Below are 17,088 nucleotides of genomic sequence, written 5' to 3'. Positions count from 1 at the left end.
TGATGATGTACCTACTTGATTATAAAAATCAGAACCTTTGCAAATGGTTTATTCTTTCCTTTTTAGTTATACCAGCTGGAGTGTGAATGGAAAACATACGATTTTTCGTCCCAGCTACATACAGGAAAAAGTATTGATGATGAAGCAGTCAGCAACTATATTCATCCACATATCAGGTAACATCCAGGCACTTAACTTGTCTCTTTTAGATTAGACATGTCATCTTTGTATGGTCAGGCTCTGAAGGTTTTCTCCAAGGCTTTACGATGTTTCTGTCTTTCTGTAGAAACAAGAGTTGCTGATTTTACGGTATCAATTTCCATATTGTGGTGGTAAAGATAAGTGCAGAGGCTGTGCTGTTTACTTGCAGTGACTAAGGAATTATCTGTACGCTCTTTTTACTGCTGTAAATAGAACAATTAAAGGATGTGGCCTTTGTATATTGATAAAGTTGAAGCCAGGCCCAGAAGTAAAAATAATGCCATACATCTAAAGTACAGTACTTTCTTTAAAATGTGACAGTGTTATCAATGAGTTGAAATTAGCTGGATTGCTTTATCTATCACTGTACTTCCTCGAGGCCTTTCTGCGTCCCAGTGCTATTTTGCAGAGTTCTTCAGATGATTTTACTGGGGAGAAATCTCCATATGTATATTTTAGAACTAGCCTTTGCCTATGGTGCTGTGAGTGAATTAAATTTCTTACCACATAGAATACACTGTTGACATTCAGAATTTGTAGCCACTGTTATTTTGTTGGTTCGGTTTTTTGTTTTTTTTTTAATCTGAGGAACTTGAGAAGGAGATTTTAAGTGAACAGAGCTTTTTCCTTTGCGCAGGTGTCCCGGTGTGTTCCTTGTACATGGAGATAAAAACTGTCTATTATTCATGATTTTCCACTATTAATGGAAGTTTTTGATTTCACAATGTTACATATAGAAGATCTGGTAGTTCTAGGCTATTGCTTAAGAGAAAGTCACTGAAAGCGGGTTCTGAATGACTGAGTCTCAGCAATTGCTTGCAGTGATATTACTTTTTTCTAAATGCTCACAGAGCTGTCAGGTAGCAAGCAAAAAAAGCAATTGAAGTTTGTTGAAGTGGTGGGGGGAAGAAATATACATCTGCATGCTATAAGGGTGTCCCTTTTTTTTTTCCTTATTTGCTGTTTCACACAAACTAACAGAATATTTCTAATTAAACTTTTTTATGTATCTAACTGTTATGTTGGATATATTTAAGAAGTTTATATGAAACATGTTTCTATGTTTAAACTGGTTAATGTTATTTCTTAACAGACTGTTGCATGAAAGAATGCAGAAGTTGAAGGAACAAATGAGCAGCCTTTCTAGAAAAAAGGCCTTCAGGCCTCCAGCTCCACTATATGATTGCTTATTCCAGGAGGCCCACCAGTACATCAACAGCATAGCACGGGTTTCTTCAGTCCAGGATCTTCTAACCCGCCTTCTCCAGGTCCTCCGTGGAGAAACACCAAAATCGCTTCAGGCAATACAAAACCTGTTGAATGAAGAAGCGTCATGGCAACAATCCCACCATCAGTTTAGAAAACACCTGTCAGAGGAGTATGCTGTATTCCCTGATGCCATCATTCCGCTGCAAGCTGCCATCTTGCAGTTGCAACATGGCATGCGACTAGTGGCTTCTGAAGTTTTTGGAGTACTCCAAAATTTTGTGTGTCCAGCTGACCTCACCAACCTCCTCACTTCTTTGTTGACATTTCCTTCTGTTGGCCATGCTTTCCCCACCTACTTTGCTCGGGCAGAAATTTTATGCTCAGTGAATTCAGTTGAGGTCCTTCATGGACTTAAAAAATTTTCTCTGAAGCACTCTGAAGGAGAATCTGAGGGAGCTGAGCAGCCTTGCCCAACTTTGGAACAGCTCCTAGTGAATGCTTTATTGCATCTTCGATGCCATATACTATCCAAAGGAGAGATGGACCAGAAATCTCTGCAGCTTTTTAGACATCTGTGTCAGGTAACATCTGGATGCCAGTAGCTGGGATTCTTGTACTAAACCACCTTGTCCCCTGCTGAAGACATGGATCTCTTAAGGCAGGTCTAGAGGAGGGCCACAGAAATTCTCAGAGGTCTGGAAGAGCCTCTGCTGTGAAGACAGGTTGACAAGGCAAACTTTGTAGAGACTTTCTTTATAAAATGGTTAAGAAAAGAGATTAGAACTTGGCCAAGCACTCTGTTGCACACTATTGTCTTTGTGTTTTCCTTATTAGCTTGTTGAGAGGGCAGTTCACAAATCTTAGATGGCTTTGATTTATACTGTTGTAGACTGTAGAAAGGGGAAGAGCCAAGCAAAATAGATGCTGTCCCTTTGATGAAAAATGAGATGATTTTAGACATTGACTTGTTTAAAAGCATACTGCTTTGTGTTTCCTTAGGCAATTGTAAATGAATGGGATGAACAGGAACGCCGTGCCCAAGAGCAGGAGGCAATGGAACGCAGTCTGTACAGATACAGAAGTAAAAGTCATGGGAAAAGACGGAGTGAGGAAGAGGAGGAAGAAGAAGAATTCAGGAGGAGATTTCCTTTTCATGAAAAGGTAATAATTGTAACTCTGTAAAGAAATACAAAAATTACATCTGAAGTAGCTCCTGAAAATACATGCCATAAGATGAGGACTGAAACTATTTTTCCTTTAGCCAAAAGCAAAATGTGGGGCAGATTTTGATAGGTGTTAAGTATTGTGCTTTTATTTTATTTTATGTTTTGGTTTAGGAAAGTTTTTGGAATTAACTTCTGGACTTGAAGCATGCTGTGGCTCAAGTGAACAATCCCAAGTTACGTAACTGAATGACAATATAGTTAGTTATTTGTTGTAAAATTCTGAAATTTGATTAATTTAGCAAATAAGGTCATATGAGATTGTATTACCTGGGTAGAAGGTTATTCTTGATTAAATAAAGCAGCTGGGATGTAGCAGTTCAGGTCTTCGAGCGACCACACAGCACTGAGGTGTTTTATCAGCATGCACAGCTGCTGCTGCTTTTTCTGAAAGAGTTTTAGTTGGTAGCAGCTCCAAGGATCACTGTACTGCACCCTTGCCTGCTGTGGTTATGCCCCAAAACGTTCTGTAGACCTGTGTTCTGTTTCAGACTGACATCTGAGATGAGAGGCAGGCAGTGCTTCTGTATGGTACCAGGTGCAAATTATTAGCATGTTGTTGCAAGGCCACAAAAAGTGCAAAAAGGGAGATGGGGAGAGAAGGCATTAAAAGAAGAAATTATAATTTACCTTTGATTATCATGTAATATGCAGGACTTTGAAGATATCACAGCTCAGCCAAGCCTAGAAGAAAAAATGGAAACTGAAGATCCATCAGAAGACTACCTGGAAGTTGACAGAGCCCTTTTGTCCAAGAGCTCCATGCAAACAGTAATGATGGTTCATCAACAGTTATGCTTAAACTTTGCTCGATCCCTGTGGTATCAGCAGAGGCTGCCTTCTCATCAAGCCAAGCATTATTTCAGTACATTTATTTCCTGCTATCAGACTGGAGCATGCCTGGTGAATCAGTTCTATCCTTTAATTGGTAAGATTGCTGGCAATATTTCAGATATGCAGGTTTAGCTTTCTAATGATTTGTTCCAAATTAATTGCATTACAGTCATGAAACAGATCTATTATGGGGAAACTGAATTTTCTTTTTCCAAAGAATTTGTCCTGTGTTCAGAATTGTCTTGTGGAATGCTTTGATTTTTATTCTTTTATCCTTTTATAAAAAAATTATTTTTTTTATTCCGTTTGGGAATGTATAAGACCAACACAGTTTAAAAATAAATTGAATGCTAAGTGAAATTTTGATCACATGGATCTGCATAGTCTATGGAAGATAATACACTTGCAGAAATTTCCCAGAATTAAAATTTGCAATGAAGTCCATAAAGGAATTGGTTTAAATGTAGCTTCTATATATAATTTAAAAGAAAAAAGGGGGACTTTTTTTGTGGGGTTTTTTGTTGTTTTTTGTTTTGTTTTGGTTTGGTTTGGTTTTTTTGTTGTTGTTTTTTTGGTTTTTTGTTTTGTTTTGTTTTGTTTTTTGGGTTTTTTTTTTATTTTTTCCCAGCCTGAATTTTGGAACACTTGATATGTAAATTGTTTCAAGCAATTGTGCGAGACCTCAGGATCATCACTTTTCATAGCAGAGCTGTATATTTCAGTTCTGATCTAACAGATGTATGTGTGCAATTAAGGTGAAGCATATAAGGGCTGCTGTTTCTACAGTACCTTGTTTTTGTGTTTATATCTGAGGTGTAATGTATGTGGGATTTTTCTGTGTTTTGAGTTACTTTTCCACAGAGCCTGTGTTCTTCTGACAGGATCACAACCCACCTTTAGGATGCTGATTTTACTTTTACAGAAAAATTTGACAAAATAGAGAATATAAACTCTAATTATGTCTCTTTTGTTCCACACTCCCATCTCATTATTTATGAGTGGCATAGTCTAACATGCTAAGGCTTGGGGTACAGGGGAAGAAAGTCCCCAACTTCATCTATTCAACCGAAAAAGTATTAATTGCATGTGTGATGTCTTCCTTACTTGCCTCCTAGGTGCCGAAATGAATGATAGTCTTTTGGGAAGCCAGCTTCTACTTAGCACTCTTCTTCGCAATACCTTTTTTGAGGAATTAACTTCAGATCTTGTGCTGCAGCAAGATGGCCCATATGACTTCTACCAGCACCCTAATATTCAGCAAGTCCGACAGTGCCAACCTGTACTTGATAATTTTGCTAAAGAAATAAATGGGCTACTGCAGGAATGGCCAGAGCATCCAGTACTCGTGCAGGTAAAAACACCTCAACAAGTATTTGGGGGAAACTGGAGCATTTTAGGATTGCATTATGTATATAGATATGCATAAACATGCAGAGAGGTTCATATTCTTGCCTAGATGTTGTCTGTAATTCTTACACGGATGTTTTGAAGTCATATCTGTTTATTCTTTAGAGGTATTAGGTATTATTAGCTGTTCTATTTTAGCTATGAAATGTTAAGTGGTATTCTGCCTACTCTTAGAGCTTTAAGCAATCTTCAGTCTGCCATAGCTCAGAGATCCCTGAGGTCTTTTGCTGTTTGTGCTCCTGTTATTTTCCAAAGTTCTTTCTTTCCTAATTCTTTAGTGTGCTTATTTTTAGTCCCACTTATGGGACCTGTGTGACTATCAGGTTACATTTCTTAAGAGCAATACAGAAACTCAGATTCTATTGGAAGTCTTTGCATTAGGTCATTTGTGCTCCTTTCCCCAAGTGCACCGGTCTTCACTGAACTAGTAGTGAGCTTATACTAAATTGAGAAAGCAGTTTAAAAATGAAAAAAAAAACACAACAAAACAACCCAAAACCATTCTTACTTCTTGCAGGGGAGGGTTACACTTATAAAAATTAACTTAACTTCATGACTACTTTTGTTGAAAAACTCTTACTATAGGTGGAATGCTTGTGTTTTTATTCTGCAGCTGTTAGTTGTGTTGGACAGAATCCGGAGTTTTCCACTCTCTAGTCCTCTCTCAAAGTTCCTGAATGGCTTGGAAATTCTTCTTGCAAAAGCACAGGTAAGAAAAAAGCTAAGAGGAAGTTTTATTTTCTCTTTCATACTTCTTTATTTGTATGGATACCATGTTTTTAATATGAAAGCAGTGTGCTTGCCAGGATTTGAGGAAGTGAACTTGCTCCAGGCTGACAGTTTGAAGTATCCAAAGTACTGCGAGCCTTGCCATGCAAGGACTAATTTCTGTCTTTGTATAAAGGGTAACTTTTTTGTTTTCCAGGACTGGGAGGAAAATGCTAGTCGAGCTTTGTCCTTGCGGAAACATCTTGATTTGGTCACACAACTGATTATTCAGTGGCGTAGATTGGAGTTGAAGTAAGAACTATCCTTCCATACTGCTTTTTCTTAGATACTGTAACCCTCCGTCTCCATATGAAGGCACAGTCCAATGGTGAATTGCCTTAATTGTGGAAAATGCTTCTATGTGCCTGTCCTTGTAAAAATGTGTGGGGAAAAAAACCCCATTAGCAGCTGTAGTGGTTCAGAATGAGCATGTCCAACCTGTGGAGACCCTATGTATTTGCCTCAGGAGAGGAGGAGAAGCAGGACAGATAACTACAGTATTTCATCCTAGTATTTTCCCAGTGCTCTCCTGTTTTCATCGTAGGGTTTACTCAACCTGCAGTGTTTTGTCTGTTTAACAACCCCCACATTAAATTTTCCTTAAAAATTATTGTCTGGTCTCCTGTTAAGACCATGTAAAATTTTTATAGCCACAGTATGCCATGATCAGGAATTCCACAAGCCTGCCTCAAGTTCTGAGCAAAAGAAATTTTTGAACCTGCCTCTGATGGGTTTTGTTTTACCATCCCTAGTTCTCACACTTCTTCTCTCATACTTCATACTATTGGCAAAGCAGTGATCCTCGAGAGTTGAATGTATATATTAAGCATGTGTGCAGATTATTCCATCTTGTTAAATCTTCCATTAGTTTAGTAGAAACAGAGAATAAAGTTTGTGTTGTTTTGAAGCCCAAATTACCCATGATATTTTTGCTTTATTTTTTTTTCTTTTCTCTCCTTCCTTATTGTTTCCAGTTGCTGGTCAGTAAGTTTGGACAATATTATGAAACAGCATGTAGAGAAATCCACAAAGCACTGGTTCTCAATCTATCAGATGATTGAGAAGTATGTTCAAGAGCAGACAGAGGCAACTACAGAAGGTAAGTGCTTGCCTTAAAATGAATGTGTGCTGCAGTTCTAGCAATTTCTAAGGATGCTTGATTAAGATCCTAAATGCCAGAGTTTGACAATGCACTTTCAAGTGTAGTTCTTTGCCCTACAATAAATTTCATGACTGTATAAGGTCTTATGTATGGAGTGAACTTTGCTTGTATGTGTTTCTGAAACCACCTGTGGCTCATAGGGCCAACACTGTAGGTGGTGTAAAGAAAAAAAGATGTCTGTAAAAAGCACCTAAAAGAACGTAGAACTATGGCAGCTTATGTCATGCACATATAAACATTTCAAACAGATTTGGAGGGTAGGATGCCTCCAACTGCAACTCAAAAAGGCTTCTCATTTTTTAGCTATAGAAAGCATTATTCATATTGGAGCTGAACTGCTTTGAACATTGTGTATAAAGCCTAAAGAATTCTTACAGCTGGTATGTTTTGGTACATGCTGTTCTTAGCAAATCTGTCTGCAGCTGTTCACATTACATAAAATAGGGTAAAGAATACAGCTCTCGGTCGCTTGCCTCCCCCAGTTTAATGGAATTATAAAGATGAAAGCAGTATCCTCTGGCATGAGGCAGAGTTCTTCCAATCTCAGGATTAATTAATGCACTTCTGATGAGCTTCAGATCCTTGGGTTATATTATATAACCCATGTTATGTATGTCTTCTATAGGTAATACACTGTATTCTCTACCAGATTCGTCTATGATATATTTCTATTTTCATGATTTTTGAGGAGTTAAGGAACTGGCAGCAACTAATTCGTAGTATGGCTCACTATGACTGAAAAAGCCATTCATTATAGAGAATAGCAAGTGTTCTTTAAATACTTGATGGACTCTGAAATTGGACACCTAAATGGCCTTCTCAGTCGCTATCTTAATGTTACCTCTTGTTCCCCGTTCTTTTCTTCCACTGTGGTGTTTGTTGGTTTTACTTCTTATTAAATTAGAATTCTTCCCCTCCCTGCCTCTTTCCTATTTTGTTTGGAATCTTTCCTAACAAAGACCTGATGTTTCAGCTGAAAGTTTACAAAGAGCAGGCCACAATTTTCATGTTGATCTTTTGGTTTGTTTTCCCTTACTTCTACTCTAAATTTCTGATGCAATGTTCAGAAACTGAGCAAATGGATCTGAAAACCCTGGTCAGCACATTGCAGGCTTTCATTGAAGGCTCTACTCTGGGAGAGTTTCATGCACGGCTTCAAGCACTACTGGTTTTCCACTGCCATGTCTTGCTGATGCCTCAAGTAGCAGAAAAGGGTAAGTTGACAGCATTACCTGTGTTGAGTCACCTTTACAGCAATATGGCCATCGGGTATTCCAGACTTTCCAAGCTAAACTTTGTGATTCCAGAAAGAGCTGGGGTGCATTTATCATCGTGATACTGAAGAATATCCTATTGTAAAATAAGATTTTTATTGTCTGTCCCTTCTAGATGTTCTGTGCAGCATACTGTGGAATCTGTACAATTATTATAAGCAGTTTTCAGTGTGTGTTGAGGCCAGAATCACTGAACTTCGTCAACCCATAGAAAAGGAACTTAAGGTAAAACGAAACTTGGTTCAGACAATACACTGATCTAATTAAAGGAAGGGTGGAGCAGATATTATTTGAATTTGTATATAATAGTTCTGTTGGCCACTGAAATCCCTACAACACATTTTCTTTGGCAGGAATTTATTTTAGAGGGGGAGGGAGGGGGGCTGGTTGAAGGCTTTAAGGTTTGATCATTCCCATTTATCCATGAAAATTTCTGCCCACTGGTGAAGCCCATTTATATTTCACAGCATTTGGCTATGCAGCAGTTTTAGCATAAACACATATATTAATAGAATAAGATGTCTATGCAATAATTTGCTCACTTATTGAAATGTCTTGCATTTTAAGACTACCGCATCATCATAGCTGATCAGCTTTAAAGATCATCTTTGATATGGAAATACTTAATTTTATTTATATGAGTAATCCCATTGATGATTTATTTTCCTAATAGGAATTTGTGAAAATTTCCAAGTGGAATGATGTCAGCTTCTGGGCTATAAAGCAGTCAGTTGAAAAAATACGCAGGTAACTCAGAACTTGAAATTAAGGTCCCTATTTAGAAACTTCCTTCTAGATGATTTCTCTGTGACATTAAATTTGAATGTAAGAATACTTCTGCTCATAACGCAGTGGAAACATTTATTTCAAGTAGATGAGAGATTTCTAGGATTATAAAACCCAGTAACATTTCTGCTTTCCTGTGGTAATCAGAACCCTGTTTAAATTCATGAAGAAGTTTGAAGTTGTTCTGGATGAGCCGTGTCAGCCTGCCTTGGTGGAAATTGGTAAGGAAGAGCAGCTGGACTGCATGCAAAAGCAGGAGGAATCTGAGAACAAAGAAACCAAAGTTCAGAGGCTAAACAACACATTAAGAAAGATTCTCTCTGCTAGAACACAGGTAACTGTGTTCTTTATTCCACATGTGGGTAGAATATTTTCTCTATTTTCATCCATATGTTGCTTTTCACTGATTCATGCAGAAAAATCTTATGTAAGTGTCAAATCTGTTGAATATATCATAAACTTTTTTAATCTTACTTGTGTTCAGTGTTATGAAACACTGCAGATGGGTGGGAATGCAGCATGGAAAGACAAGCATGATCTGTACTGATCTGGCACAGTGTCTGTGCTCTAATACAGAGATGAGGCAGTTACACATTTCATCTCCAAGTTCCTTACGTATTGTCTGCAGCAATTTGTTACTTCCCTAATAGTGCAGTAAAACAGACTGCAAGTTGAAACTATTATTAGCTCATTTTTTTCTAAACAAGGACCCAAACACATGATCATGTAGCTGTAGGATTCGTGCGCACATAAGCTCTTATTAAATATTGAATCACTTTGGGCTTGGATGATGAAACGGGGAATGTACTACATTGTCTTACATTTGCTGTTGACTGGCAATTTGTGTACTGTGAACATTTGCCTTGGACTAGCTTGGACTACACAGTGTCTCAGTTTTGTATATCTCCAATTAAGTTACCCAGCTCAGGGAGGAAGTCAGCTAATTTTCTTCCTGAAACAGATTCTTATTCACATCATTAATTTTTATTAATAAGATGCAAGGAGACAATTGTAACCCATCAGAATTTGGCAGTGAGTGGGAAATGCTCAGTTACTCTCAGTTTTATGCTAAGTTGCTCTCAGTTTTGTTCAGTTTCTTCAGACCAAGATGGGGCTGATCTTGCACGGGTCCTGTGACAGTCAGGAGGGTAGAGTGAGAAGGCAGTAATCTAATGCAAATCTAATGTGCTTGATTGATTGAGGGTTTGGTTTGTTAGTTGGTGACTTCCAAACCTATTACTGATAGTTAATAGGGTTATTGGTTTTACTTCTTGAAGTTTCAAGTTGTCTTCATTCCTTAAAGAAGATGCATGCAAACTTAAATTGAACAAACTCTAGGGATTAGCTTTGGACATGCTGGGTAATTACTTACGTTATTTAATGATTTCTACTTGCATACTGGTTTTGTTGTTCTTTGGGAACAAAATTTGTGTCTAGTGAAAACTAAGTGAGGGTGTTCTTATCTAACACCTTGGGGGCTTTAGTGATTTAGGGTTGTGCTTTTGAGCTTGTCAGGCAGAGGAAGCTGACCTGAAGCAGTGATAACCTCTATGGAAGTGGTAACGACAAACACCTAAGACAGTAGGATCATACCATCTTCCATTTGATTGATTGTTTTTAAAACTAATGTATGTCTGACATGCATGTATTATGATTTTCCTCAAGTATTGGTGCTGAACTGTTCAAAGGATCATATGACGTGTTTTGGGATTTCAGATGAATGCAGAATTCAGCCCTTCTTTTTGCAATGATTTACCCTAAGTGGTAAAACAAGACAGCTTTGAGTATATGTGTATAATTTGTTTTCATTTTTTTCTCAGAGGGCACTCCCAGAAGTATGTCAGGATGGCATTACATTTCATACAGAATCTCTTCAGTATCGTCTGCCTAAGCTTACTAAAAAAATGAAGAAGATGTGTACAGCAGTTACAGAAAATAATTCATTCTTAAGTCTGGTGGAAGATCTTGACCAGTTCACAGGTTAGGTATTCTTGTGATTTCCATACTACAGTTGACCTTTGTAAAATAAATGGAACAAATCAGGAAAAAGTACCCTAGACTGTCTTCCCATGGTTGCTTTGTGTACATTAAATTTTCACATCTCTTACCTTTGTCTGCTGTCTTCTATACAGGTGGTATTATTGTTTCTGTAGCTGAACTGCAAAATTTAACATTTGATCAGACAGCAACTAAGGAGAAGCAGAAATCAGAGGCAAAGCATATTCAGATGCAAAAGCAACGGGCTTTGTCAGATCTCTTTAAAAGTCTTGCTAAAACAGGTGAGCTTTGGCTAAAAATAGGCTTGGTTTAAAAGTACAAAGTTCTTGAGCATTTTATTAGTTTTGCCAATACATCTAAACCCACCATAATATAATATGATTTCTTAAAGTCATTAAGTAACTAATAAATTTAGAAGCATTTAAGTCTCTCTCTTTGTCTGTTGACTATGAGGCCTGGTGTGTTTGCCATTTCAAATACTTACTATTTTTCTTACATTCCATTAGATTTGTAACAGTAGCTTTTCTGTAGCAGAAATCTTCTTTATCTCTAGTCAGAAGTCACTGCCCAGCTTCTAGAAACAAGAGGAAAGCTCATTACTTTGTAACCCTTCTCTGATATAAAAGTGAAATGAAGTTAGCTAATTAAATGAGAGCCCATCTCTCAGTTGACAGACTGTCAGAGATCAGATTGACAGAGGTGTGGTTGAGTTCTGGACACTGAATGATCTATTAATGGCATTTTTTGCACCCACTGGTGACAAAGGAACATCTGCCATCACTGCCCTGTGAAGTCTGTGCTGGAGGAATGACATACTATGAATATTTAATTAACACATGGGATTCAAATTCTTTACTGGGCTCCATTTTTGACTTCAGGTGACACCTTTACTTTCCTCATTTATCAACCTTTTCATATCTTTAAAAGGAGGTGATGACCCCTAACTCAGCTTTCTTAAAGGACCAGGAGTGGTGAAAAGTCCTTTATACACACAGGTCTATGTTTGTCTTATTTCAGCTGCATTGTTCAGCTTTATTCAGCTGAAATAGCTAAGCTACAATATGTTCTTACATTACAAAACTTGCAGCATGTTCAAAGACTTATCAAAATCAGACAGCATCAGAAAACCACATCAGAAGATTTTATATCTTAATACCATTAATAGTGGAGTGACATTTCTCATATAAAAGAATGAAGGGATGTGTGCTCGGATGTCATTCCAGGTTTGTCGTACCGGAAAGGTCTTTCATGGTCCCGTTCAAAAGACTATCATGAAGTGCTCTACCTACATCCACTGGACTTGCATAGTGCATTGGCTGTACTGAATTGTGCACATGAACTGGATGACATGTATGTACATGTACAAGTATTTTTTACCTTTAGATTGTGTTAATTGCAGTTGGAATATATAGAATTCATTGCATGTTGATTTAGACTCGGATTTCTGGACTGTAATTAAGTCAGGCTTTGGCATATTTCCTTCCTCCCATTAATTCTCAGTTTGAGAATCCTGTACATACTGCACTGGGATGTGCAAATGAGCAAGGGTTGGGTGGGTTTTTTTGTTTTGGCTTTTTTTTAAATTTGCACTTTTGACAACTGTACCCTCAGTTTCATTATTTCCATGAATTAGGTTTCAGTTAGCCCTCCTCCACTGTCCTGCTTTGCCTGGGATGCTTTCCTAGCATCATATTAGAGTGTAAGCTGCTAATGCTTTTATTGAAGAGAGTTGTGATTTGCAGAGATTACTTAAATGTTTTGTCTTCATTAAATAATGGGATATTTCAAGAGAAGAATACATACACTTCAAACTGGGCATTTCTGGAAAAACTTTCCTAGAGGAAAGATGCTTTTTAATGTTTTCTTACTGTTTTCAGGCAATAAGTGCTTTTTTTTTGTCATTGAGACATGCTGGTTATTATCCTCCTCAGATGTTAGGGTTTAGTGTATGGTATCTTTTATCAAGGCCAAAATAAAGGCTTCCGTATGAAGCTGGATTTATCTGCATGAGGAAAGAAAAACAAAATCACTCTTTAAGTGTTAGATGATATTCAAAAATAGAGATCTCGATGCTATCACTTAGGATTTCCTTAGAGTTTATTATAAAAATTAAGTGTTTTCTTAAGATTAGGATACTTGTAGAGAAAATGAAGAATTACAAGATCAGTGCATTTGCAAAACAAGAAATTACAAGCAAAATTATTAGGTTGAAGAGCTGACCCAATGCCTTCCATGTGCTGAGGTACTTTCTAATACCAGACTTTTTGTGCTCTGTCAGGTTGCTGACAGAGATTTCTTCTGCCTGGGATGGATGCCAGAAGTACTTCTATCGGTCACTTGCACGTCACTCTCGTCTCCAGACAGCACTGTTAGCACCTGCCAAGGTAAAAACAACGAAGCGAAAATAGAAATCCTGCTTCTGTTAACTTCATTTTACCAGCTTGGACTGAAATTTTCTAGTAGCAGAAAGGTGATGTTGCAGAAACTACTTGAAAATAGAATTTGTATGCAAGATATATGGAAGATGCAGAAAAGATGAACATGGGGAAACTGTAATAATTATAACTCTTGTCTGTGTTTTAAGACTTTTTCAATTAAACCATAGCCTTTCAGCCTGCTCAGTGAAATGAAATGGAGGGACACAGAATGCTATTGTCTGCTTGTTCATCTAACTGTTCCCTCCCACTTTTTCTGTATCTGTTTTCTTTAGGATATTGGATTAGGTAGCATTGAACGATGCAGAGGGTTCACTGCACACCTGCTGCAGATGCTTGTCAGACAGAGACGGTCTCTTACTGCATTGACAGAGCAGTGGGTCTTACTGAGGTATTTGTCATTTTCCAACATTTTAAATGCTGGCAAGGAGTCTTGACAGTAAGCAATTCAGTTCAATAAAAATGGAAAATAAGGTAGAAGAAAATAAAAAAATTCCTTCTGCTTCCCCATTTCTCTCCTCCCCTCAATTTAGCCTAGTAGAAAAGATTTAAGTTGATCCTATCACTGCAGCCAGTATTTTGGAATCAAAATAATTTTGGAAAACAAGTTAGGCATACATGAAGACCATGAAATAACACAGTTAAACCATTAAACTTACAGATCGTTAAATCTCTCTCATTTGGTATTGGCCTAAGTTAATTTTGGTTACATTCAAGTTGTTGGCTTGATCTGAAGCAAATAAATGATCTGGATGCTACTTTGAGCTAAAACAACAAAAAAAAAGAGCTTACAAAGACAAATTCTAGAAGGGTGGGAGATACTAAATCTTGCATGAAAACTTTAAAAGGAAAAGTGTGTAAGAAATCTTTCTCGCTTGATTTTTCACTCCATTGCTTGACTCATCAATTTAATTGCAAACTCCACCATTGTTTGGCATATCTGTGCTCACTACTACTGTAATCCATGAAACTTTTTGAAGTCAGGTTAGGAGCTTGTACCTTTGTATGTAGAAGGAAATCTGGACTGGAAATTACTGGTGCAAAATTTACTTAAACCCCATGAAACCTGAAAAAAACCCAAATGAAAAAAAACCAACAAAACAAACCCCTCAGCATTACAGTTGCAGGAATAGTAAGACTTCTGAGATATTTATCTGCACTACTGTGACTTTCATCACAAATCAGACTAATCATTTTTATGAGCTGACTGTTACACAGCAGAGAATGAAGGGGTGCTAGAATCTAATTTGCTTTTATAGTGAGGAAAATGAACAGTATTTGAGTATCGGGCCAGGAGTTTAAAGATTGTTTGAAAAAATGGTATAGATTGTGAGAAATATTACAAAACCCTGTTTTCAGGACAACTCAATGCAATGGAGAGAAAAATTCACTAATTAAAAAAATTTTTTTTTAAATACCCTGTCATTATAGTTTTCCCAGATAAAGTTTGGCTTCCACTGAGTCCATATTATCTAGTTTATGTTTAATTAATTTAGACTGAAGGTTGAGCTTTCAAAAGGGAAGTATAACATAAAAATCAGTGATTATAACTTCTTCTTTCTTCTCAACTAGGAACCTCCTGAGTTGTATACAAGAGATAGATTCTAGGTTGACTGCTGACAGAGAATACAACGTAGCATTTCCTCCTCAAGACAGTATTCAACAGTGGACTGACAAACTGCAGCAACTTTCCATGCAGTGCATGATGGTTCTCGAGGAGCTGTCTTGGTTTATCCAGTGCTGCCCAAAAGAAGAGTTAGCCAAGTGCACTGACAGTGAAAGGACGGATGTCAAAACAAACATTTTTCAGAGTTTGGAACCTGAAATTGGAAACATTTTTACGGGAATATCTGACCTGATTCCCTCAGAGCTGAAATACTTGTCTCCAGTAACAATTGAGCAATTGCCTCCTGGATGTAGGATGCGAAATAAGGATCAGTTATGGCTGCAGGTGGCTACACAATTGACCACGATGCTGGCAAATGTGAAGGCAATGAAAGCAGAAGTGGACAAAATAAGACAACAGTCACGCGAGACCTTGTTTTACTCCTGGTGAGTTCTACATATGCATGAAATTGAATCTCTCCTTTGTTTTCATATAAGAAGTTTGAAGTCATCTTGTAAATGTTTGCCTATGCATATCTTGAGAAGTGGGTTCAGGTGTTTTTGAAACATTTTTTTCTGTTAATTTTTTTTGCAAAATGCAGTGCCTGACTTTTTAGAGGAGAGTATGTCTTCTCACACTCCCCTGACAAGTCAGAAAAACTGCTCCATCTCAGCTTCTCCCTTTGTCTTTGGTCTCCTAGGATTTCATCCCCATAACTCCTTAGTTAATGAGGTGAATTCAAGTGTCAATTTAGTGAGGAAATTTTTATTTTAAAAGAAAACTGTAGCTTATTTAATAACAATTCTCTGATTTTCTCTCTGCTTCAAACAATGTGAGTATAAGCTTGTTGTCAAACTTTTTATTTAATAAATTCAAGATGGGAGATCACAGAATATTCTGAGTTGAAAGGGACCCACAAGAATCATCAAGTCCAACTTTTAAGTGAATGTCCCATACAGGGCCATTGTTGTTATTAGCACCATGCTCTAACCAACATCTGCTACCTCTCCCTTATTCATGCCTCAAGAGAAGGTTTAATCTTAAATTGGACTGTTTGTTCTTCTTTCACTATTATGGTATTTCTGTTGCAGGAGAGATTTTGAAGTTTGCACATCAGCTGTGAGTTGTTTGCTGGAAGTCTCAGCTCAGTTACAAGGCATAGAGTCCCTGTTTCTTCCAAATGGGGAAGACAGGCAAGCTGCAAGTCAGATGGCCCTAATCAAGAGCCTAAGCTATATTCAGGAAGAAGTTAGTAATACATCTGCAGACTTCACAGCCTGGAGAACACAACTTCTTGCTTCCATGTCCAAGTGCAGTGGTAAGGACAATTTTTCTTTGCCTGGTTTGTAATATAGATAAAGACACAAGAATTCATTAGTTTGGGTATTGTTGAAGATGGCCCTGTGTTCATTCTGATACCCAAAAACACTTCATGAAATTCAAACTTGCAAAATTTTGTCCAGACTTAATTTGTTTGGTATAATTTTTTTTACCATCACTGTTGACGACAGATCTTACACCATAGTTGTAGGTCAGGATTAGCAAGATTTTGGTAGAAGTGTGTAGAAAAAATTGCATAATGGTGTCATGGTCCTTGGATAAGGAAAGCATAGAAACTTGTAATCTGATGTGTTTCCATGTAAAACTACCTGTGTTATGGTTTAAAAGGAAATCAACAGTCGGATGAAGAGTTCATGGAGCAGTTCACAACAAAAGTGGAAACTGTGATCCGTGTTGTTCTCTATGCCATTCAGTGTTTGGTCGAGAGGAAACAGGAAGGTGAAAAGGAGGAAGAAAAATCTCCAGAGGAAGATGGTAAATTTGTTAATTTACCTCAGTGGTATAGGGGTAGGTGCGCTTTCAGAACAATTTGTAATGGGAAACTAGAACTCATTTTTCTCTTGGGAAGCTTTTTTTCTGCCTGCAAAGTGCAGCTCTCAAGAGGGGTAAATGGGTTTTTTTCCCCTTCCACATTTCAGAGAAAGTTGCAGAGAGGGTGGTGAGTGAGGCCTCTCTCTCTGCTATGCAGAAGAGAGAAGTTCTCAGACATTTACAGGGCCTCCTCGGGCTGGAGAGGGTGGGGGAGGACACAGAGAAGACAAAAAAAAAACCCCTGGAAGAGCGCAGGAACCTGTCTTTTCCCTGAGGCCTGGTGCTGTCTTGCAGCACTGTCAGGTTTTTGTAA

At 37.7% G+C, this 17,088-nt stretch overlaps 1 protein-coding gene across 1 annotated transcript in view; it reads left to right on the top strand.

The window, feature by feature from the left end:
- MDN1 (midasin AAA ATPase 1) overlaps positions 1-17,088 on the top strand; it is a 96,936-nt gene that overhangs the window by 60,195 nt on the left and 19,653 nt on the right. Inside the window, exons 62-81 of the mRNA XM_051777767.1 lie at positions 67-176; positions 1,295-1,991; positions 2,410-2,571; positions 3,288-3,561; positions 4,583-4,818; positions 5,488-5,583; positions 5,800-5,894; positions 6,617-6,741; positions 7,872-8,018; positions 8,194-8,303; positions 8,752-8,825; positions 9,012-9,198; positions 10,685-10,844; positions 10,997-11,143; positions 12,086-12,212; positions 13,141-13,246; positions 13,573-13,688; positions 14,870-15,349; positions 15,995-16,221; positions 16,572-16,718. Coding sequence (XP_051633727.1) covers positions 67-176; positions 1,295-1,991; positions 2,410-2,571; positions 3,288-3,561; positions 4,583-4,818; positions 5,488-5,583; positions 5,800-5,894; positions 6,617-6,741; positions 7,872-8,018; positions 8,194-8,303; positions 8,752-8,825; positions 9,012-9,198; positions 10,685-10,844; positions 10,997-11,143; positions 12,086-12,212; positions 13,141-13,246; positions 13,573-13,688; positions 14,870-15,349; positions 15,995-16,221; positions 16,572-16,718 — 3,823 coding nt within the window. The remainder of the gene's footprint in view (positions 1-66; positions 177-1,294; positions 1,992-2,409; positions 2,572-3,287; positions 3,562-4,582; positions 4,819-5,487; positions 5,584-5,799; positions 5,895-6,616; positions 6,742-7,871; positions 8,019-8,193; positions 8,304-8,751; positions 8,826-9,011; positions 9,199-10,684; positions 10,845-10,996; positions 11,144-12,085; positions 12,213-13,140; positions 13,247-13,572; positions 13,689-14,869; positions 15,350-15,994; positions 16,222-16,571; positions 16,719-17,088) is intronic.

The sequence above is a fragment of the Manacus candei genome, unplaced genomic scaffold (genome assembly GCF_025592945.1).
Source record: "Manacus candei isolate 608988 ecotype Guabito, Panama unplaced genomic scaffold, ASM2559294v1 h1tg000011l, whole genome shotgun sequence".
Classification (NCBI taxonomy): domain Eukaryota; kingdom Metazoa; phylum Chordata; class Aves; order Passeriformes; family Pipridae; genus Manacus; species Manacus candei.
This window is presented reverse-complemented; position numbering and strand designations above follow the sequence as displayed.